The sequence below is a fragment of the Lemur catta genome, chromosome 3 (assembly GCF_020740605.2).
Source record: "Lemur catta isolate mLemCat1 chromosome 3, mLemCat1.pri, whole genome shotgun sequence".
Taxonomy (NCBI): Eukaryota; Metazoa; Chordata; class Mammalia; order Primates; family Lemuridae; genus Lemur; species Lemur catta.
Window position 1 is genome coordinate 22,794,775 of NC_059130.1, and position 25,188 is coordinate 22,819,962.

The 25,188-nt window shown below is 35.9% G+C and overlaps 1 protein-coding gene across 1 annotated transcript; it reads left to right on the plus strand.

Moving 5' to 3' along the window:
• Positions 1-1,148: 1,148 nt before the first annotated feature.
• Positions 1,149-22,938, plus strand: SEC22B (SEC22 homolog B, vesicle trafficking protein). The gene is made up of 5 exons (XM_045544825.1): positions 1,149-1,544; positions 9,136-9,245; positions 13,199-13,359; positions 15,382-15,528; positions 20,975-22,938. The coding sequence occupies exons 1-5, from the start codon at positions 1,470-1,472 to the stop codon at positions 21,127-21,129; spliced, it is 648 nt and encodes a 215-aa protein (XP_045400781.1). The 5' UTR covers positions 1,149-1,469; the 3' UTR covers positions 21,130-22,938.
• Positions 22,939-25,188: the final 2,250 nt, after the last annotated feature.

The following is a 25,188-nucleotide window of genomic DNA, read 5'->3' on the forward strand; positions in this document are numbered from 1 at the left end:
GAAGTTAGAACAAATTACATCTATGGGCTTTTTTAAATGTAATATATTATGCTTCTACCAACTTAGGTTCCTATATACACAAGGCTTACCTTCTATTGCACTTTCTCACTGTCTCTGTTAATAACACCACTGATTTTTTTGTCTTACCTATTCTAGTCCTTCATCTTTCATGTGGAGTCAATCACTAGGTCTTACTCGATTTTCTTCCCAAAAGCCTCTGATAAAATAATGCTAGTTTTCTCCTAATAGCTGAAGGACAATAGAAAAAGTTAAAGCATGAGCTCTTTAACTTATGGGCAAAAGTTAAGATGGAATCACACTAGGATTTGGAGTTGAACCTGAGCTCGTATCTTGTTTCCATCATTGCTAGCTGTGTGACCTCGGAAAAATTACTCTGAGTCTTTTCCCCCAAATTCAAAGTTAGGTCCTAGTAATAAACAACCATACAGGGTTGTTTGGTTAAATTAACTAATATCTATAAAGCACATAGCAGTGTTTCTGTTAACACAAGCATTAACTTGTAAGCACTTAGTAAAGAGTAGGTGTTATTAAGTTATAATAAATAAATGAATAAAAACATTTGTATAACTTTTTTAAATTTACAAAACCCTAATATTCATTTAAAAAAAAAAACAAAAACCTAAGAGGCTGTTGTCCCCATCTTGGAAACACCAGAAAACAGAGCTGGGAACACTTCTTTAGGTGCAATTGTCCAGAAGTTGCTCCAATAGGGAATGATTGCCCAACCACTGGAAGTTCTACTGAGGCTACCCTGCTACCTATCATAGCTGTAGCAGAGATCCTAGCCTTTGATAGGCTGACTGATGTAGGTGATATCTGAGGTCCAGTACTTGTTCATTTATACACACATACAACAAATATTTATTGACCTCTTAGCAGAAACTGTTCAAGGATCTGGGGATACAGCATAAACAAGCAAGCAAAAAGAACAGACAAAAAATGCGAAAAAAATATACAAATATAAAAAATGTTATGTATATAATGTATACAAAATAAAAAAATTAAATATGAAATTTTCAGGTTTTTTCACATACCCTTCACCTCAATACCCACCCACTCCCACTCTCCTTCCCAGCTCTCTCCCAAAACAAAGTATGAGGAAGTAGAAAATTCGGTTTCAGTTCAAGTACCACGCCCCCTCTAGGGGCAAGGCTTATTCTAAACTCAAAATCCAGAAAAGTGGGCTGGACCTTGGAAGCGTACGAAGGTGGAAGGAGAGACTGCGGAACCAGTGTTGCTGTAGTTGTAGTTCTCGGTGGGAAGCCAATTCTGCGGACCGGTAGTGGAAAGCTCTTGAGCTGTTTCCGGCCACCTCAGCTGGAAGCTGAGACGCAAGCAGCCGGATCTTCGGGGACTGAGCTAGAGGTATAACTCTTGTTGCCGCCGAGGAAGCGAGGACGACACCTACGGCTGTCCGGGCCAGTGTTGGGTCCCAGTAGCCTGTGAAGATGGTGTTGCTAACAATGATTGCCCGAGTGGCGGACGGGCTACCGCTGGCCGCCTCGATGCAGGAAGACGAACAGGTGAGCTACTACTAGATTCCCGCGACCCTAAGTCCCTGCCAGCGTGGTTTGCTCTCCGCACCGGATTTCTTCCTAGGACTCAGGAGACCCTTGTGACCTCCCAGGCACTCCCCGCCCCTCTGAAGTGTTCTTTTATCTTTTGGTGGTGTAAAGACTAGTGTGAGTGGAATCTTTCCTGACGGCGGAGTTAGATTTTTGTGTTACCTGTTTCTCTTTAGGAAAACGCTTTGGAGAAGGGATAGGTTCGGCTATTGTGATCACCCAGTGTTCTCTGACTCTTCGGGGACTTTGTTAAAATCAGGACTTCTAATTTTCTGCTGCTAATAAGGCTACTGACAAATCCTGGAAAAAATCAGCTCCTAAATTCTTCAACTCTTTTTAATGTAGCACCTGATCCTTGACCTAGCTTGCTGACATTTTCTGAAAGTGGGTGAGGTCATTATTGCCACATGTAAGTACTTTTTAAAGTTCAGTATAGTACCTTCTTTCAAGAGTAAGGCCAATTCCCAAGTTTCCAATAAACCTTATCAAAATCCTGTAATGCGTTGTACCTTGTTTTATTTTTTTTCTTTGTCTTTCAATAAATTGAGTTTCCTAGCAGGCAAATGACAGGTCTTAATCATCTTTGTGTTCTCTGTAGCTTTTGCAACAGCAGCTTTAAACTAGTAGGTGTTTAAAAATATACTGAATTCATGTAAAACAACAACTCCTCTACATATTTTAAAAGGAAGCTGCTTTGTTTCAAAATCACGAGAGAGAAATTTCTGGTGTGAGACATTCTGGAGCAAGCTTGGGAGGTCCCTGAAGATGAGAGGCTGAGAATGGAATTTTTATAATTTACTTAAAGTGATCGATTTTATTTTGCTTTCTCATACAGCCCAAGTAGTTTTTTAAAACTTCAAGGCTTAAATACGATGAGTTCTAGACAAAAATATTTTGCACATTTCTTTTGGACTTCTCATTCATATATTCATGCCGCAAAAAAAAAATCTTACTGAGCACATCAAATGTGCCAGGCATGGTGTTAATGCAGGGATTTAGGGGACGTAGTCTCTACCTTCATGGAGCTCATAGTCTAAAGGAAAAGTCAGATAACTTAAAATTATGATGTAGTGTAACTGCCATGGAAGAGGAAGAGGGTTCTGTGATTGAATATGGAAAAGGTATCTAAGTTGGTTTTGGAAGATCATGAAAGTCTTCCCAGAAGAAGTGACATCTAAGCTGACAGTAGGACCTCATAGTAAGGAACTGTTCTATTTGATTTTATGCCTTTTTAGGTTTGAATTGGAAAAATGTTTACTTTTAGGAGGGTAATAATACACATAATAAAGTTGCAGGCCATGCTAAGTGAAATATATTCTGTTTATACCACAAAACAAAGTCAAATCAATGAAATAAATTGTGAAAAATATAACATACCCTGAATTTTCAGTTGTGCAATGTTTTACTCTAAATTCTCCAATTTGTTGAGAATTTTCTAGGACCACTCTGCAGGAGTGTAATTGTTCAAAAGAGCCCAGGAACATTATTTGAACAAACGGGAGATAGTGTGGTGAAATTTCCTTGAAGTATATGAAGAAATAGTTTCCCCCCACTTGGTGGCAGGTGGAATCAGGTCAGTTTTCCAACTATTGCATTGAATTCCAATGTGGTCAAAGAATACAATGTGGCTTTGAAAGTCTACTTAATTTTAGTGGGCCCCTACTCTCTCTGCCTTGAAACTTTATGGAGAAATTAATTGATTTATTATTGTTTGTTTCTTAATTCTAAATTTGGCATTGATTTAGTATTGGTCTACCAGGAAAGGTTGCTTTGTTTAACTGACAAGAAAAGAAGTTTTACACAAAAATATGTTGTCATTGTAATTCTGACTTTTGACTTTGAATAATAAAGTTTTTCCTAAACTTTAATGTCTGTGAAAATATGAATTTAAACTTATTTTTACTACTACAGTAGTATACAGAACATTTATAAGAGCACCTGCTATATACCAAGCACTGTGCTAAGCCTGTTAAGTGCATTATTTCATTCAATCCTTGTACCAACCAAATTAGAATAGATACTATTATTATCCCCATTTATAGATAAGGAAGCTCTGAAGCTTAGAGAGGATAGGTCATTTGCCTAAGGTCACACAGCTAATAAGTAGCATAATGGAATTTTTCGTCAGAACTTCTTCACCTCAACACTGTTGACGTTTTGAGATGGATAGGATAATTCTTTACTATGGGGGACTGTCCTGTGCATTTTAGGATATCTGACAACACCTCTGGGCTCTGTCCCCTAGATTTCAGGAATACCATCACCCTCCCCACTTTGTTGTGACAAGGAAAAATAACTGGAGTATTTTATACACAGTGTTTAGTTTATGCTTAACTAGAAATTTAGGCTTAGGCCAGATAGATGGGATTTTCTCCCCAAACTGAGGCTCCATAACTGATATCCTATCTATTTCCTTTCTACCTTCTTTCATGGTTTGTTTCTCCTTTTAGGATTTCTGCAATTTCCTTATCTACCTTTCTGTTTTACCTCAAAATTACTGCGTTCTCTTCCCTTTTATTTTCCCCAGTGCTGTGGAGGGCAGTCCAGACTTGCAGAAGGTGTTAGATCTAACCAAGCAGACAACAGGAAGCTCCAAGAGAGCAGATAATCTGTTGTACAGTTAAACTGTCTTACTCTCCTAATCATCAAGGGTTGATGAATCAACTTACTGTAATTGCTTTTAGAGGAAAATGGTTGGTTCTTGGTGCTGCTGGACTTTGACCAGCTGAATTCAACAGGAATTTAAAAATGATAAGAGCTTATCTAAACATTCTTAAAAAGGCGAAAGATGACATTTAATACAACTAGTTGTTTAGTAGTCCTAGGTGACAGCAATGAAAAGTATTGTGTGGCAGATTACTACCTCGCACCTTTTGTAGTATATAGAGCCAAATCTTAAATATGCTATTCGATAACCTCAAATTTATTTCACAATTTTTCCAGTTACTGTAATACACTTCATTATTGGATTATTAACAGATATCATTATACCATATGCAAAGTTCATTAATCTGTTGCAGATGAAGTAGAAAATAGAATAAGGACATCTAAATATTTTTAGGTGGACTGGCTGATTGTGGGCCCTTTGTGACTTTGATCTTGAAAGCAAACTAAAGGTCATTGTGTGAAGCAGTGGTTATGTTGTTGTTTTGTCAGATCTAGATCAGAGCTGCCATCTGGTTTCTTAGCATTTCCTATGAATTGGATTTAGTATAAAATAGTAAGACATTACCTAAAAGGTGGATGTATTATTGAAGCAATTTCAATATAGAGATGGCATAGTATAATACTTAGGAGCAGTGGCTCTCAGAGCCAGATGTCCTGGGTTAAAGTCGTAGCTCCTCCCCTTTTAGCCTGGAGTCCTTAGGCAAGTTTGACTTGTCCAATAAAAAATAGGCATAGTAATTCTAATCACCTCATAGGGTAGTTTTGAAGATTAAATAATGAGTTAAATTATATAAAATGTCTAGAACAATGCCTGGCAGAAAGTAAGCACTTAATAATTTCATTTGCCCATTTCTGAAGAATCTGTAATTCCATCTTGCCTTTCTTATAGTTCATAGACTAGAATTGCACACAATAAATACTCTGGGTGCAAATATGTAATAAACAGGAATAAATTAATAATTTTTCTCATTATTAAATTAATCCATGCTTATTATAGAAAAGTTCAGTAAATATGTACAAGCAAAATGACCAAATGTTAGTGGTGATTATTACTTATAATCTCTTCTCAAATTATATCTATTTTGGTGATGACCTTAAACATACTTGTGTGTATATGTTTAGAACTAATTAGTAATATTGTAAGACTGTTCCTAATTTTTTTTCCACTTAGCAGTGTGTGATGAATATTTCCTCAAATCATTAACTATTAATGCAGCATTTTAATGGCTGCATAATATTCCATTATATGAATATACCAGAACTATTATCATTTAACCAAAAAGATTGTGCCAGCATTGTGTTATCAGGAATGGTAACGCTAACTGAACCAACATTGTGAAATGTTTGTTGGCATACTATAATCTCTATGTATATATGTCCCCAGTGTTGTATATTGGCAATCTTTGCTATGTTGTTTGCAAATTTCTGAAATTATATCATGTTTTTGGCTGTAGTTTCTTGTAGTTGGTACAGTTGTTAGTCTCTTTTTCTCAGATTGCAGCAATTTTTACAATGTCTCTTATAATGTCAAAGGATTTATACCAGTCTTTATGTGGCTGACAATTTTTTGCCATCTTTTCTTCAACTAGTCCTTTTAAGGTACTTACTTGCCTTTAGCAAAGAACTTATACTTGACATCTGTCGTTGTGGTTATTTAAAACATACCAGGCCGGGCGCGGTGGCTCACGCCTGTAATCCTAGCCCTCTGGGAGGCCGAGGCGGGTGGATCACTCGAGGTCAGGAGTTCGAGACCAGCCTGAGCGAGACCCCATCTCTACTAAAAAATAGAAATAAATTATCTGGACAACTAAAAGTATATATAGAAAAAATTAGCCAGGCATGGTGGCACGTGCCTGTAGTCCCAGCTACTCGGGAGGCTGAGGCAGGAGGATCGCTAAGCCCAGGAGTTTGAGGTTGCTGTGAGCTAGGCTGACATCATGGCACTCACTCTAGCCCGGGCAACAAAGTGAGACTCTGTCTCAAAAAAAAAAATAATAATAAAATAAAATAAAAATAAAACATACCAGTGTCAGAGCCCTACCTCCAAGATGCTGGTTTAATTGGTTTGGGGGTGGAGATTGAGCATGAGTAGTTTTTTTAAGATCCCCAAATGATTCTAGTGTGAAGCCAAGGTTGAAATTCTTCTTGATATTCTTTTTTTTTTTTTGAGACAGAGTCTCACTTTGTTGCCCGGGCTAGAGTGAGTGCCGTGGGGTCAGCCTAGCTCACAGCAACTTCAGACTCCTCGGCTTAAGCGATCCTACTGCCTCAGCCTCCCAAGTAGCTGGGACTACAGGCATGCGCCATCATGCCCGGTTAATTTTTTTTTCTATATATATTTTTAGCTGTCCATATAATTTCTTTCTATTTTTAGTAGAGACGGGGTCTTGCTCTTCCTCAGGCTGGTCTCAAACTCCTGAGCTCAAACAATCCACCCGCCTTAGCCTCTCAGAGTGCTAGGATTACAGGCGTGAGCCACCGTGCCCGGCCTTGATATTCTTTCTTACCACTTTAGTAGTATTTCCAACATTTTTTGCATCCCTTTTTATTACTCTTGTGGATTCAGATCTCTTCAGAATGCCACATAATGGCATTGGTGGAACAAACAGATTGGTAAGTACCATTCAAATTTAGAAAAATATGATACTTTGTACCAGTTTTATTGGTTGAAAGCATGTGATCTTATTTACTTTCCTTTACTGGCTGACCATATATTAGCAGTACTGTTTAATATGATAATGCTAATATGTTATATGTTAATTATTATAAAGTACTATTTAATATATAAAACTATGTATATATGCACAGACATGCATATATACATATGTTAATATAGAAATATTTGTCAAATGAACAGCATTATAACACATAAGAGCAGTGCTAAACAAAATAAATCTACAGACTAATACTTCAAGTGGACTCTACATAACTCCCCTGGTTTACCTCATGCTTATTCACCCGCTTGTTCATATTGAAGTTTCCAGTTCATTTTAAATATAGCTTAGAAACTTATTGTCCTATACTTGTACATTTGCTGATCGGCCACTTTATCATTTTATCATTGCTTCCTTGTTTTTTCTATTAGCTAAGTGGTATACTTTCTAGAATTTTAAGATATTACTTTGTACTTTCTCAAAATTAGACCTCAGACTCGTACCCTGGGAGACCCTAGTATAAACAGTTTCTATTTAAACATTTTAGTTATTAACATCTGTCAAAAGGAGACTGTGTTCTTATCTTTGATCCAAAATACATAATTCTGAAGTAGAATAATTCCTTTCCGTCACATAGCAACATCTCAGTCTGTTTGGGCTGCTATGATAAAATGCCATAAACTGGATGGCTTATAAACAACAGAAATGTATTTCTCCAGTTCTGGAGGCCGGGAAGTCCAAGATCAAGGTGCCAACAGATTGGGTGGCAAGTGAGGGCCTGTTCTTGGTTCATAGATGGTGCCTTCTAACTGTGTGCTCACATAGTGGAAAGGGCAAGCTAGCTCTCTGGGGTCTCTTTTATAAGGGCACTAATCCCAACCATGAGGGCTCTACCCTTATGACCTAATCACCTCCCAAAGGTTCCACTTCCTGATACTATCACCTTGGAGGTTTATAACATGGATTTTGGTAGAACACCAACAAACATTCAGATCATAGCTAACATAAAGCCCCTTCTGCCCCCTGAATGTGGATGAATAAACAATGTATATTTGCTTTCCGTTCTTCATGCCTTTCATTTTCCCTTTGGATCTAGATTAGTGAGGTATGATTTTCTCCTTTTGAAATGACACTGTTATTTCCCCTAATAGATTTTTTCCCTCTTTTTTTTTTTTTTTTTTGAGACGGAGTCTCACTCTGTTGCCCCGGCTAGAGTGCTGTGGTATCAGCCTAGCTCACAGCAACCTCAAACTCCTGGGCTCAAGCAATCCTACTGCCTCAGCCTCCCGAGTAGCTGGGACTACAGGCATGCACCACCATACACGGCTAATGTTTTCTATATATATATTTAGTTGTCCAGCTAATTTCTTTCTATATTTTTTTAGTAGAGACAGGGTCTTGCTCTTGCTCAGGCTGGTCTCGAACTCCTGAGCTCAAATGATCCTCCCGCCTCGGCCTCCCAGAGTGCTAGGATTACAGGCCTGAGCCACCATGCCCAGCCCCTCTTTTTTTTTTAATTGTAAAATTTAGAAATTATTCAAGAAAATATTTTCTGTAATTATAGCATCTGAATGTTATTATTTTCATTTTTGTTTGTATATATTCCTCTGTATTCAAACTTTTGCTATCCAAACTCAGGAACTAAGTAGATTTATGCAGTAAAGGGTATTTGACTTTCAACTTTTTGTCTTTCGTCTTGCTCATTTTTACCTAATTGAAGTCATAGTGTTCATAAAATTTGCAGTCATGGATGTATACATTTAGTTTTGCTTAAATGCTCAATAATGTAATACTTTGTGGAAGATTGTGCTTGATATTCTAGCATAAAAATGAGATTCATCGATCTGTTGTTCTCAGAATTTTCCCCAAGTATAGCACATGCTGTACAGTTCTGTGCCAGTAACTTGGAAGTAAATGGTTTAGGAGGAGGGTACTATCCTAATAGTGGAAAGAACATTGGATTGAAAGTTAAGCATGCCTTAAATGTAGTTGAGGTATACACTTTTGCTGCTTAGCAAATAGCTAATGTGATCTTCTTGAAGAACTAGGGTTTAGGTTTTCCTTTTTGTTCTAAAACTAGGTCATCTTTCTTTTGCTAAAATAAATCTTAATAACCTTATGTAATTGAAGGACCTTATTCACATAGTGTTCTCATAATATCATGGTGCTTCTCATTAATTGATAGCTTTTTTTGTGGAAAATTCTTAAATGAAAGTGTCTTCTTTCAGTCTGGCCGGGACCTTCAACAGTACCAGAGTCAAGCTAAGCAACTCTTTCGGAAGTTGAACGAACAGTCCCCTACCAGATGTACCTTGGAAGCAGGAGCCATGACTTTTCAGTGAGTATACGCCTGATTTCTTTATGATCATTTAAGTATGAAATATAGTAATGTAACACCTGATAAGAACAGTAACAACTTTTTAAAAGTAAAAATTACCTTAAAAATATAGTCTCTTCATAGAAGCAACTTCCCTGGCTCTAATTATACAAACTAAAATCTTGGTTTGTTTATTCAACAAGCTTATAGTAATTTAACCTGTTAACCTGTGTCTAATGAATTCTATATTCATCATGCAATAATGGATAACTTATTGCTTTAGGAATATCTTGGAGCCAGCCACATTTAGGTTAGTACCCTTGCTCAAATGTAACAAATGTTACTAACAGTGCAACTTTGAGCAACTCAAATAACTTCTCCAAGCCTCAGTTTCCTCTATAAAACGAGGAAAATAATCACAGAAGTTTTGAGAGGATTATGAGGGAATCCATGTATATTTCTTAGTATCTTGCCTGGCACATAGGGAATAGTCAAGAAATATTGTTATTATTTAGAAAAAAGAAAATTATAAAAGATAATCTAAGAGCATCTCAGTGGTTATAGACAACACATACCGTTGAGAAAGGGATTAAGGATCTCCTATTTGTAGATTTTAAATTATCTACAAATAATTGGTGTTAAATGTTTAATACATGTTTGGTTTGAAGCTGATAAAACAGGAAGGATTAAAAGAAAAAGAATATAAGAAGATCAAAAGAAAATAAAAAAGAATTAACTAAATAATCTTTGCTATTTTAGGGACCCAGATAATAAGGTAATTTAGGCTGGAAAGGAACCTGTTATGTTTAACTTAAAAAAAAAAAAATCTTCACCTATCAAAAACAAGTACACCAAAACAGAAACAAAACCCTGGCCTATAGGTTATGAAAATGGTGAACATTACATTTCATAAGGTATTAATTTGCATAGTATCTGAAACTTTTTGTATTAGTCTAATTTTCAACACCAAAAAAATATAGCCACTTGATGTATAGTTTCTTTATCTCTACCAAAGGTTAGGGAACAAAAGACCTAGGAAAGTTCCCAAGGAATTGAGAAGAGATTTTCTTCTGCCTGGTTCCTTTAGGAGCTTTATAATCTCATATCCTTTATTTCCAGCCAAGAGCTATTTATTAAAGATTTATTCTTTGCCAGACCTTGTATTAAGTCCTGCCTTTAATGTCCATACCTTTTAATGAGCATAGAGACACATACTCAAACAAGTTTACTATAATACCTTAAGAGCAAAAAATGCTGCTAAATGGATATAAATAAAATGTTTTGGGAGTAGGCAGAAGGAAGCAATAAATACCTATTTGTGGGGGATACAAATAAAATGTTTTGAGAGTAGAGAGAAGGAAGCAATAAATACCTATTTGTGTGGGATAAGTTTGAAGAAAGGGAATAGAGGAAGGGAGAATACAGAGAAGTTTCACAGAAAAAAAATCGTAGTAGAATTGAGTATATGAAAATAAATAGGATTTTTCCAGGTACATAAAAGAGCATTAGCAGTTAGAAAAAAACAACATAAGCAGAAAGCCACCAAGATATAAAGAATCTAGCTTGTTGGAGAACAGCATGCTGTGTGGTGTATTAGGATATATGACAGAGTGTGGCTTACGCTTATTTTGAAGGACTGTACCAAGGAGTATACCAAGGAGTATGATTTTATTTTATAGGTATTGGGAAACTCCTAGACTTTGTAAGCAGGGTAATACGGTATGTTTACTTTTAGGGACTAAAACTGATGTTATAAAAGATGATGTAGACTGAAGGCAAGGTGAGTTCAGATGCCCAAGCAAGCGATAGGACAGCTGTATTATTAATATAGTTTAAGGGGCCTGAGAGATGATATAATAGTCTTTAAATTATCCTCTGTGGAGCCCTAGAATGCCTCAGGAACCACATAGAAAGGTCAAGGATGGAAGTATATATATAATGCTTAGGACTCTTAAACTCCTACTTATTTTTTCCTTTTATTTTTAGTTGATATATAATAATTGTCATATTTATAGGATACCAAATGATGTTTCAATATGTGTATATAATGCATAATGATCAAATCAGTGTAATTAGCATATCTACTGCCTTAAACATTTATTATTTCTTTGTCTTGTGAACATTCAAAATCCTCTCTTCTAGCTTTTTGAAAATATTCATTAAATTATGGTTAACTGTATTCACCCTACAGTGCTGCAGAACACCAGAACTCATTCCTCCTGTTAGCTGAAATTTTGTATCCATTAACCAACCTCTCCCCATCCTCCCCTCTCTCTTACCCTTCTCAGCCTCTAATATCCACAATTCTACTCTGTACTTCCATGAGCTCAAAAAAATTTTTTTGCCTCCCACACATATGAAAACATGCAGTATTTATCTTTCTGTGCCTGACTTATTTTGCTTGGCATAATGTCCCCCAGGCTCATCCGTGTTGCTGAGAGCGATAGGCTGTCTTTCTTTTTATGTCTGAATAGTATTTCATTGTGTATATAAACAACATATTTTTATTATCCATTCGTTAATGGACCTTTAAGTTGGTTCCATATATTAGCTATTGTGAATAGTATTTCAGTAAACATGAGGGTGCATGTATCCCGTTGATATACTGATTTCCTTTTCTTTGTATAAATATCCAGTAGTGGGATTGCTGGATGAGATGATAATTCCATTTTTAGTGTTTTAAGAAACCTCCATAATGTCTTCCATAATGGCTGTTCTAATTTATATTCCTACCAATAGTGTATGAGTTCTCTTTTCTCCATATCTTTGCCAGCACTTGTTATTTTTTGTCTTTTTGATAATAGGCATTCTAACTGGGTGGGATAGTACCTCACTGTGGTTTTGATTTGCATTTCTCTGATGATTAATGATGTTGAGCATTTTTTCATATATTTGTTAGTCTTTTTTTATGTCTTGAGAAATGTCTATTTAGCTGTTGAGTTGTTTGAGTTCCTTGTATATTCTAGATATTAGTCTCTTGTTAGATCAATAAAACTAGATCCCTGTCTCTTATCGCATATAAAAATCAACTCAAAATGGATTAAAGATTCAAACATAAGACCCAAAACTCTAAAACTACTAGAAGAAAACATGGGAGAAATACTTTAGGACATTGGTCTAGGCAAAATTTTATGGCTAAGACTTCAAAAGCACAGGCAACAAGAACAAAAAAATAGACAAATGAGACTATATTAAACTAAAAAGCTTCTGCACAGCAAAGGAAACAGTCAACAGGGTGAATAGACAACCCGTAGAATGGTGAAACTATTTGCAAACTCCTATTTAAACTAAAAAACTTCAGAATATAAGTTTTGTTGAAATAAAGAGTACTATGGCTAAAAAGAAGTTTGAAGACCACTTAGTAGCCTAACCTTTTCCCAAGAATATCTCAGACATATAGTCATATAGCCCTTCCTAGAGTGCCAGGGAACTCATTATCACAAGAGGAAATCAGTTCTATTGTTGGATAGTTTCCAGTTGATTACAGAGTTCTCCTAGCCTGGAAATTAGGCAGTGTTATTAGTCCTGAAGCCACTATTTTCTATACCCAGTAAATATTATGGCATTTACATTCAACTTTTAAGTATCCACAAAAATTTCTAGTTTCACTGTTTTGGGCCAGAAGGAGTTTAAATATGTGTAAACTAGTTTACTACACAGAATCAAAGGGTGGATGGAGTCACAACTCTGAATTTTTCAAGAAGTCAGATATTAAGATATATTAATTGAAGAACTGTGTAATGAATGAATAAAAATTATATCATTATGTCTAAATACTTCTTTTGGAACATACTGCTGATAATGGAAGTATGTTTGCTTTCTGATTCCAAGGATTTGTGGTTTGAAGTTTACTTTCTGATTTAGCCAGCCAAAGAGTTTAGGCTAGATATTTTCAAAAGCTTGTATGGTACTGAGATTCTGCTTCAATCTGTTGGAGGTACTGTTATTTACAAACAACTATTTTATCTTTCCAGCTACATTATTGAGCAGGGGGTGTGTTATTTGGTTTTGTGTGAAGCAGCCTTTCCTAAGAAGTTGGCTTTTGCCTACCTAGAAGATTTGCACTCAGAATTTGATGAACAGCATGGGAAGAAGGTGCCCACTGTGTCTAGACCCTATTCCTTTATTGAGTTTGGTAAGTTTTTGCCCCTCACTTCTCTATCAAGGCAGCAAACAATAAGGAGAAGCTATTTGTTACACTGATAAAATATTGACACATTTTTTCTCATGTTTACTTACTGAAGTTTTGGCTTCTGCCTCCTCACCCATTCTACCTCTTTATGTCTTTTTGAATGAATGAGGCTTCCTTCTTATAAGTAATTTTCTCTAGTCTTTTAATCTTTTCCTCATAGAACCTGTTGCCTTTTGCCCATTTTTGTTATTTGGTTTGGTTCTTCATTAGGGTCATGTGGAATAGGACCTGTGCCTAAAGATCTACTTGATTGGCATATAATAGCTGATTTCATCTTTCCCCCAACCCATAGACACACACTCACAGTAAAGTTCACCTTATGGAGATCAGAATTTAGAAATCAGAAAGAATGGTGCTTTGTTTCTTTTAGTAGAATAACATCCTTTAATTTTTAAAAAAAATAGAAGATATATGGTATCAGGGGATAATATTTACTACATTTAGAAGTGGTAAGTGTGGGTGTCTGTATTTGTATAAGAATTATAGAAAGACTCATTACCAGTCAGACCTGGTAAAGTATCTGATAGCAATAGATCAAAGGTAATGAACTTAGTACATTAAGTACAGGGAGTGAAGACAGGTAGGATCGGGCTACATCACTGAAATTTTTGGTTAAAAAAGAAAGTAGTTTTACTATCTCAGAATTTCTGAAGTGTTTCAAGTTTGATAGATAAGTATGTCATCTTGCTTTTCAGAAATAGAGAAAATTTGGCAAAACACTCTAGTGTTTCATAACTACAGGCTCTCCAAATGCTAATTTATATAATGTCCAACATTTCAAATTTTATTTTTGAAGACAGTAACAATCAAGTAAACTCAAGAAAAAAATAAGACAAATGTGTCAGAGTCACACAGAAAGTAGATGGTATACTCAAATTATTAATAGCTTAAGGGATTATATACAAAGTTATGAATGGGCTATAGGAGAACCACAAGATACTGTAACCTGGGATCAGTAGCAGTAGTTGTTACTATCCTTAGGCCTGAAAGTGTAAGGGGAACGAGTAGTTTTGGGACCTGAAAAGGAGAAAATGTATAGCGAAGGCCAACTTGAGAGAAGTAACTTTTGGTAGAGGGAACTGCCGGCCCAAAGTGACTTCTCAGAAAGGAGCCAGGGGAATAAATACCCTGATATCACTATCTACATTTCTTCTCTACTGTTGAGGCTCCTTCATTACCTGAACCTAACTGGAAGCCAAAGGGTGCATTGATGCACTTCATACAGGCCGGTTTCCCAGGTCAGAAAGCAAGGCGCAGAAAGGTGGAGAGGAGATCTGAAGAGGCAAATGAAAGGTGTCCAGCATATATAACTTAAGATTTTTGCTAAAAGTTAAAAATATCTGTACTAATAAGTTATTCGTATAGTTTTGAGGAATACAGATACAGGCTAAAAATGGATAAGACTGCAGTTTTATGTTGGTATTTTGGGAAACTCTCTATCATATGTTTGCTTTATCTGAGTTTTATGATTGGGGTAAAATTGGGAATGTATATTAAAGAAAGTACTTTAAGGCAATGTTTTTCAACTTTAATGATATTAACTCCTTTTTATGTGTTAGGGTATAATGATACTAGAGTGTTGCCAGTGTCCTTTTAGGGAATATGTAGAGTTAAGTGAGGAGGAGAGTTAATGTGTGAGAGTTAAGGACCTAAGTGTCCTCAGAATGCAGTTTGAAAATTTCTGCTTTCGGGAAAGACTTATCATGAGTCTTAATTTCTCTAAGGCTTCTGATAGCAAATACTTCTAATTCAAAGGTGTCCAAAAGCATTTCTCCTGAATGGTCATCTAGTTATGTATTTACATTTTATGAATGAAAACACCAAAGCCCAGACTTTAGAACTCACCCAAGAGCCTGGTTAACCATGGACGCTGGCAGATCTAGGCCTAAACTCAGTACTTTTGATCCCTCACAACTTTGTTGGATGTGAAAGAAGTTGTTAATGGTCACTTCTTCATCATTCTAGATACCTTCATTCAGAAAACCAAGAAGCTCTACATTGATAGTCGTGCTCGGAGAAACCTAGGCTCCATCAACACTGAATTGCAAGATGTGCAGAGAATCATGGTGGCCAATATTGAAGAAGTGTTACAACGGGGAGAAGCACTCTCAGGTATCTAAAAGCAGTAAGAGTCTTATGAAGAAGTGGTTCTCATTCCATAGGCAAGGATAGCTTATTTTGCAGTACCTTTTGTGCTGTCAGATTCTACCTAGGACTGTTAAGAATTCATCTGTCATTACAAAGCTTCCAAAATGATATGTTTTTTCCCTCGCATGATTATTTTTTGTGAGTTGGAGCAGTGTAAAAGACTCGTGCATATTAGAAGTAATTACTGTTTCCAAGGTTTACAAAATAAATTATGCAAAAATAAATTATATACAGAAACACTTGTACAAATTAAGGGAAATGAAAAGAAGAATGGGAGAAAATTGTCAAAGATTTATTGCAGTGGTTTTGTGATTAGCCTCTGTGGGAGACTTTACTGCTGCCAGATCACTCTTTATAAAATGCCATTTTCATCAAGGCATTCCTTTCTGAAAAACTTTGGAACTACAGGATATGATCCAGTCTGCTCTCTACTTACTTTTCATTCATTCAGTCATTGTTATTGAGTACTTGCTGTGTGTAAGGCATTGTGCTCTGTATATGGAAGATAAGGAGATTACAAATGTCTGTTATTCTCCTTAGTTCATAAGCATTCTCCCTCAGCCAGGTCAGCTTCCTCACCATCCTTAATGGTCCATTCTCACCTGAGACTGGCCCTGTCCTTTAAGACCTAGACAAGACCTGCCTCTTCAGAGAAGCCTTCCTTGGTCCTTATAGCCCACATTCCATTAATCTCTTCTGTACTTTAAACTCTTAACGCACTTAGTTACATAATTGTTTTTACATATAATTATATCTTTATATGTTTGTGTTTATTTATCTAATTCACCTTAAATATATATATTTACTAAATATATATTTACCCGAATAACACATATAAATATGTATTAATATATTTATATTATATAATGTATTTTATATAAATATTTAAATATACTTAAGGTAAATTAGGTAAATATATATGTAAAATTGGGTATTTTTACCTATAGTTCTAAAATTATAGGTAATTAGGTAATATTAGGTTAAATATATTCATATATTTGCCTGATGTTTAATTTTAATTGTTACCTAAATATTTAATATGAGCACGTAAGCTTTTATTTTTCTTTAAATTCAGACAGGGTCTCACTCTGTTGCCTGGGTTAGAGCACAGTGGTGCCATCATAGCTCACTGCAGCCTCAAAATGTTGGGCTCAGGCCATCTTCCTGCCTCAGCCTCTCCAGTAGCTGAGACTATAGGCGAGCACCACCATGCCTGATTTTTTTTTGTAGAGATAGGATTTCACTGTGTTGCTCAAACTGGTCTCTAGCTCTTGGCCTCACCTCAAGTGACTTCCCACTGCCTCCCAAAGTACTAGGATTATAGGTGTGAGCCACTGCGTGTCCTAAGCTCTTTAAAGATAGTATTTTTGTGTTTTATATCTGTTTCATTTACTTTCATATTCCTCATAGTAATGGTCACAAGTAGATTTCTTAATAAGTATTTCTTGAATTCAGCCTTGCTACATATTCATTAGTAAATGAGTTTTTACTTATTATGAATGGCAAACTTTAACCTTTATGTTAGTGGTCAGCAGTTATCCCAGTATATAGCTTCACACTCTTTAAACATCAAATTTTGAATGAGTCTGTGTAAGTTTTCATCACATAGACTCATAGTTTCTACCTGGGATAAAGCAGACCATCACAGGAATTCTTCTTAAATCCAAAATTTTTATATTCGTGAGTTTATCAACAGTGCAAACAATGCTCTTCTAGTGCTTTATTGTTTGCTACAAAGCTGATATGCTGATTGAAAAAGTACATTTTTTACCCTAAGAAGTTTCAGGGTACTGGTAGGGAAGATAAGAAACATTCTCACAGAGTAATTGATAGTCTAAGGGAACAATTATCTCACTGTGTTTTAGGCAATATTCTATGAGGATGTGTATTATTTAATCTTTATAATAATCCCATGTGAAGTACATGATATTAAACCAGTTTTACAGATAAAGAAGCAGAGACTCAGGAAAGTTACGTGGCTTACTAAAAATTACAATGCCAGTACCTAGAAGAACCTGGTCTTCTGGATTTTTATCCATTTTCAGTGTACAATAGTTCTAAATTAACATATAGATAACAAGAACCATAATAATAGTTATATAAGAATAGATATGAAAGGAAGTAGAATATAGAAGGAAGGAGGGACTAGATATAGAAAGAAGTAGATAAATGTGAAGTGAACAGGAAAGATTTCCTGAATTTAGTTGGATTAAGAAGGAGTGAAGAGTGATATTTATTTTAAGTGGAAGAAAAAATATATCTGAACAGAGCATATTTGAAGGACAATAAAGGGCTTCACCTACCTTAAAGAATATTGTCTTCTTTAAGTTCCTTCATAAGAGTCCATCTTTTATAACTTCTCTTTCTGATTCCTAGTTTTAGAGCTAGTCTACTTTGCATTTAAGACCCAAGAGTAGTTCCTGTGTGTTCTTTCAGTACAATCAAATTATGTCCCTTTTTACTGCCTAAATATACCTATTCTTTTAAGCCATGGGTTTTATTTTTTCATTCAAAGGTATCGCCCCTACAATGCTCCCTGCAGTTCAACAAAGGAAGGGATCATCTATATTTTGATCATTATTGTATCCTCTAGCACTTCACATGGTGCCAATAACATAAATATTTGCTGAATGACTTCTCCAAACAGTGGCTTTGTCTTTATGCTATCATGTGTTTCAAAATGTTCCTAGATAGAAGAATTCTCTTAACTATTACTTACTTGATATGGCCTAATAATTATTCCTCTGTCCAGTTATTCTCTGCAGATGTAGATTATTTCAGCAAATGTTTGTTGAGCGCTGACTCTATTCCAGGCCTTGTTCTGAGCACTTAGGATGTAACAGTAAACTATAGTTAAAAATCCCTGTCCGATGGAGTGTACATTTTAGTAGCCTGACTGAAAAGATTCCTTGAGCATTGTCATGGTTATTTCTCACCCCTAACTGCTCTCTTTCATGACTAGATATTTTTCTTACTCATACAATCAGTTGCTAATTTAGATGTGGCTGTCATGCCTGTGTTATTAAGTAATGTCACATTTCCCAATCAAAATCAGTCTGTATTAAGCAACTCCAAATAGCATTCTCTAAGGAAGAACAAACAAATTCAGATTGCACAATAGTTTTATAAAAATTTAAAGAAGTAAAAAGTTGGTCAGAACTTATTTACATCAAGCAGAGAGTTTGTTTTTATTATTAAAATATGCCCTGTATTTTAATCTGATCTAACTTGTATCTATCTGGCTATTTCTCTAAGTGCTCAATTAACGATTATAAGAACATAACAATATTATAGATGGATGTCTTTGTGGGGGAAAAACAAACTTCAGAAAATTCTAAAAAACTTAATTTACTAGATATTGGTGCTTTTTAGCACTTGTTTTTGTTTTGGGGTTTGTTTTTTTGTTTTGTTTTATTTATAGAGACAAGGTCTCTTGCTATGTTGCCTAAGCTGGTCTCGAACTCCTGGCCTCAAACCATCCTCCCGCCTTGGCCTCTCAAAGTGCTGGGTTTACAGGTATGAGCCACTGTGCCCAGCCACCTGTTATTATATTTTAGTTACAATACAACTTTCATGTCTGTTGAAATATAATTTCTGGTAGCTTTTAATTTTGTAATAGTCTTTACTAAGTGGAGGATCTTAGAATTTTTTTTTTTTTTTTTTGGCAAGGTAAGCACAAAACAAGTTTTATTTTTTTCCCTTGTCTATTATTTTTTTAATTTTATTTTTATTTTATTTTTTTATTTCAGCATATTACAGCATACAAATGTTTAGGTTACATATATTGCCTTTGCCCCACCCAAGTCAGAGCTTCAATCGTGTCCATCCCCCAGATGGTGTACACCGCACCCATTAGGTGTGAATATACTCATCCCCTCCTCCCCTCCTCCCCGCTCCCACCTGCCTGACCTCCCATGAATGTTACTACTATGTGTGCACATAAGTGTTGATCAGTTAATACCAATTTGATGGTGCATACATGTGGTGCTTGTTTTTCCATTCTAGTGATACTTCACTTTGTAGAATGGGCTCCAGCTCTATCCAGGATAATACAAGAGGTGTTAGATCACCATTGTTTTTTTGTGGCTGAGTAGAACTCCATGGTATACATATACCACATTTTATTAATCCACTCATGTATTGATGAGCACTTGGGTTGTTTCCACGTCTTTGCAATTGTGAATTGTGCTGCTGTAAACATTCTAGTGCAGATGTCTTTTTTATGGAATGTGTTTTTTTCCTTTGGGTAGATGCCCAGTAATGAGATTGCTGGATCAAATGGTAGTTCTACTTTTAGCTCTTTGAGGTATAAAACAATGTTTCTTGAGGAGAGAAAGATAATTACAGAGCAAGAGCAAGATATAGGTTATGTTCACCACAGAATGGTGAATGAGCCCTTTTTTGTAACAAAAACAGCTAGAAATTTTAATAGTCATCCTTGAAGTATAGCTTAAGACAGTATCTGGGTAATTGAATTTACTAGTTATCTGAGTTTTATTTTTCATGGATTATCATTTTTTAATATATGCAAGAATGATTTAGACCATTAAAAGATTATGAAGATGATTATAATTATTAGAAAAATATCAGCTAGAATTTACTAAATGTTTACCATATGCAGACATTGTGCTCATTTTACAGGCAATCTCATGTACCTACAATCTTATAGTTATAGTTATATAGTTACGGTTACTATCCTCATTTTATATATGAAGAAATTGAGTTTTAGAGAATTTAAGTGACTTGACCAACGTTGTATGGCTGATACAGCTGATATTTGAACCAAAGAGTCCAAGGCCAGAGCCTGTACTAACCACCTCACCATACAGCCTCAAGAATTTGAACATGGGCCAGGCATGGTGGCTCACGCCTGTGATCCTAGCACTCTGGGAGGCCGAGGCAGGAGGATCGTTTGAGCTCAGGAGTTCGAGACCAGCCTGAGCAAGAGCGAGACCCCATCTCTACTAAAAAAAAAATAGAAAGAAATTAGCTGCACAACTAAAAATATATAGAACAAATTAGCTGGGCATGGTGGCACATGCCTGTAGTCCCAGCTACTCGGGAGGCTGAGGCAGTAGGATTGCTTGAGCCCAGGAGTTTGAGGTTGCTGTGAGCTAGGCTGACGCCACAGCACTCTAGCCCAGACAACAGAGTGAGATTCTGTCTCAAAAAAAAAAAAGAATTTGAATATAATTTGTTCTGATAATTTTTAAATGCATTGTAGATTTTACAGTGTTTCAGGATCATGAATTAATCATATATACAACCTTACCCTTAAAATAAAAATGATAATTTAAGTTTCATGGTTGATTTTTGTAGTGCCACTCATTTTGGTTATTTTTATGCCTTAATACTTTTGATAAAATAATTCCAGAGACTAATGCATGTTTTTCTGTTTCCTCTTTGACAGCTTTGGATTCAAAGGCTAACAATTTGTCCAGTCTGTCCAAGAAATACCGCCAGGATGCGAAGTACTTGAACATGCGTTCCACTTACGCCAAACTTGCAGCAGTAGCTGTATTTTTCATCATGTTAATAGTGTATGTGCGATTCTGGTGGCTGTGAAGTAGTGAATACAGTCACTGGTGAGGGAGAACCTAGAACCTGGTAGGTGTATGTTTTCAGGAAGCTGAGCTCACAGGGATGTGTGTTAGAATCCAAGTGGAACTTCTGCCTCTAAAGACCTTGCAAGAAAAGACCATGTCCTGAAAATGAAAGGTTACGCCTCATTTAATGAAGCTTGACCTATGTAGAAAGTCTCTTTTGGGGGCAGAGGCTTTCTCTGGGTGCTAAGCCATATATGTTAGGGAACAGTAGATTGTTTTATTTTGTTTTTTCCTTCCCAGTACATTTTTAAAACATCACTGACTGGGACATTCTCATTCTCTAATGGAGCCATCAGTGAGATTTAGCTTAGCCAACCTGTGCTAGCAACATTTTGAAATTCCTTCAAAGAAGGCAGCCCTTTGGGAAGTTTTTTGCCTCTAATCAACATTCCTTTTGTTGGTGACAGTTGTGATTTTCAGTAATCTGAGTTTTTGACGGCCTTTCAAACAAGACTCCAGTATGTGAAGGTTAATTGCTGTGCTGCACAGATCTTGTCTATTGACCCCTATAGGAAGTTAACCTTTGTTGTTTTCCTTTTGTATTTTGCTTATTGCACAATTGCTTTAGGATTAAATGAATTATATTAAGATGCCTTGAAATTATATTATAGCACTCCTTGATTAAGAAGCTAAAATGTTTTCTCTCATTTACTCCTTATACAAGACCTAAATTCGTTTGGGACATTATTAACTTTATTTTACAGCATCTGGTGTATGTTAGTATAAGAGTGAGTATAGCACATGGATAGTCAGAGGCCCCTGGCTTATGAGAAGAAGGACCCAGCTGATAACCATGGCTTTGGCCTGCCCCTCCCTCACTTTCTCTACTATGGTTTTCCCCACTCTTTGTTTTCCTCCTGTCACAATTCGCTAACGTTTTAAAAACTTCCCCGTGCCCAGTAATTTTATGTTCTATAAACATCCTTTCAGGATATTCTCAAATTTCAAAATGGAAAATGTTCAGCTGTGTAGTTAATTAAATTTAAAGTTTTTGCAGATCAACTACTCAAACTACTAAATACATTTATCTGAGAACGTCTCTGAGGGCACCTCATTCCTGTTTCAGTTTATGTAAATTCACTGAGGATGATCTCAAGCCAGATAACTCATTTACAGTGGCTTCCATTAACTAATAAAAGTACCTATGATTTTTTCCTTTTTTGCTAATGGATGATGGGGATTTCGTTTTACCTTCTGAGGTAGAATTTTTTAAATGGGGAGAATAGGCCTTTTAAATATTATCACAGGGTCTACGATATAACCTACAACTCCTGCGTATATTGCAAATATTTCTTTAAATTGTACAGAAAAATGAGCCAACTTCTTATTTCTTAACATCTTTGGAAAGAACTTTAACCAGTAAGCAATTTTATAACCCTGAGGGATCATCAAAGCTACTGTCCTGATTGTTGGTAGAGGAAAAAAAAAATCTTCATTATAACAAAGCAAGGAGAAATGTTTATTTTATTCCTGATAATTTACAAAACTAGAATTTTTTTTCTTTCTATTATGGACCTAAATCTGCCAATTGGAGTTATGTGCATGAAATATATGAAGTTACTTTTTACAGACAATAAGTGCTTTTAAGTCCCTAAAAGGCCCCTCCCTAAGTAATGATGTTGGCAATAGCCTTTGAAAGGCTGAAGACCTAAGTAGTGGTACCATAGTATTTGGTGCTTCTATACGAGTGGAGAGTAGCAGCTCATTATTGAGAGTTGCATGCTGCAACCTAATGGTCAGCAATGAAATAAATACTTCTAGAATGTTCTCTGCAGTGTGAAGTTTTATTATCTAGTTAACTAATGTACACATATCCTTTCTTAGGTACATTTCTATCTAATCTCAGTAGGCTAATTAAAAAAGAAGAGGCGGGTAAATGATAAACAAGAAAGTGATTTAAGATTGGAACGGCAGAAAAATGAGAGAACAAGACTGTCACAATATGGCTCCTACTTCTTTTCTTTATAGGAGGTAGTAGGAAAGATCTGACTGGATGAAATGTATCATCAGCCAAATGGACATTCTAAAGTAGAATGTGATAAATACCATATGGGCTATTGGAGGCACATTAAGAAAGGACACCTAATTTATTTTGGGAAGGAGTGTAGTAAGAGGAGACTTTCTAGAGAAGAAGGAGAGAATGAGGCCTTCTAGGCAGGGTGAATGGCATGTGCAAAGGCATAAGTAAAGAGAATGAGGCACATTTCGGGAACGTTACAGCTTGGTTCAGCTTAACCTTATAGGTTAAGTGTGGGCAATAGAGGAGACGTGAGAAAGGGTAATTAGACTAGTACATGTCATAAAGGGACACGTCTCCTGTGTGAGAAGTTTAGACTATACTAGTAGCTATGGCAAAGGATGACATCAGATTTATAGTTTCAAATGATCATTTTGTCTAAAATATAAAAGATATATTAGCGAGGAATAAGCCTGGAAGAAGGGAGATGAACTAAGAAGCTATCAAAGGCAGAATCAAATAAGCAGGTTTCAAGTGATTTTCAAGAAAGGAGTGATCAGAGGTACCAGATAATAACTATTACATAATACTTTCTTTGTTAGGAGCTTATTTAATGCTCACATTGGCATACCTTTTGAAGTAAGTACTATCCACACCATTATATAAGTAAATTCACACCTTTACAAAGGATGCTACTCTGAGGCCAGAAGAGTTAAGTACTTTGCCCAAAGTCATAGAGCTAGAAAGTGATGGAGCTAAGATTTGAACCTAGGCAGTTTGGCTCCAGAGTCTGTGATTTTAACAACTATACCACAAAGAGGTCAAATAAAATAAGTACCAAAATGCATATTTTGAATTTAACAACCAGGAACTTAATCATGTGGGCAGAAGTAATTCAAGAGAACTGGGGACAAAAGCCAGATAGCAATGGGTTGAGAATTGTGTGAAGCACCGGGAAGTGTAAACATAGAACTACTTTCACAAGTAGCTTTTCTGATTATCGTGACACTGAACTTCATGGCTTGTTTTAATTAAGACATCTCACCAATGTCAAAATTTAGAAATATTTGACACATTATACAGAAATCTTGTTATTTAAATGTCTAACAATGTGGTTCTTAAGCTTTTTGAGAAACCTTTGAAAATCTGATGAAAGGTATGTGCCTTTGCCCCACAAAAATGTTCATGTGTACGTGCACACCAAGTATCACATACTATTTCAGGCTATTCAAGGACCACAAAGCGTTTGTGATCTAGTGGCCCATGATCCCTCAATTAAGCACTATGAATACATAGGATGTGGAATGCAAAGGTAAGTACCCAGAAGCCTCGAAAACTGTCCAGTTGTGGTGAAGTGGAAGAATTCTACAGTTTGAACTCACTTTGTATTCTTGAAAAATTATGTGTATTAAAAAAGATTATATCAAATAGTATTTTCCTATAGTATATTCAGGGATCTGGTTCTATAGAAAAAAAATTTTTTTGGTCCCAGTTACTCAAAATCACATTTAAGGAGCTTGAAATTTTCTACTTTTATCAGTAAGAATTCTTCTCACAAAAGCAAGTTAAGGAAAATGGACGATCGTTTCTACACACACAGGATTTAGTAAAACATGCATGATAAAAACATTCAATACCCATCTTATTGGGAGTTGTCACAACTAAGGGCTTGGATGTTGGTGGCCACACAATTGTGGCTTTTGGTGAGTGTATTTAGCATAACTGGCTGAGCCCCACCTAGTGTTTTTTTTGTTGTTTCAGACCGCTCAGGAGGAAGGCAAACAGCAGTGATTGTATATATAGATGCTACTACTTCTGTAATTGCATATTAAGTAATTTGGACCAAATAGCTTGTACTGTAAAGGTCCCGAAAGAAAAATTTGCATGTGTGACATAGTTTGAGATAGAACAAGCAAATTGAGTCTCACATACTATTCTTTTTTTTTGTTTGATTTTTGTTTTTTGTTTTTTGTTTTTATTCTTATTTCAGCATATTGTGGGGATACAAAAGTTTAGGTTACGTATATTGCCCTTGCCCCCCACCACCCCCAGAGTCAGAGC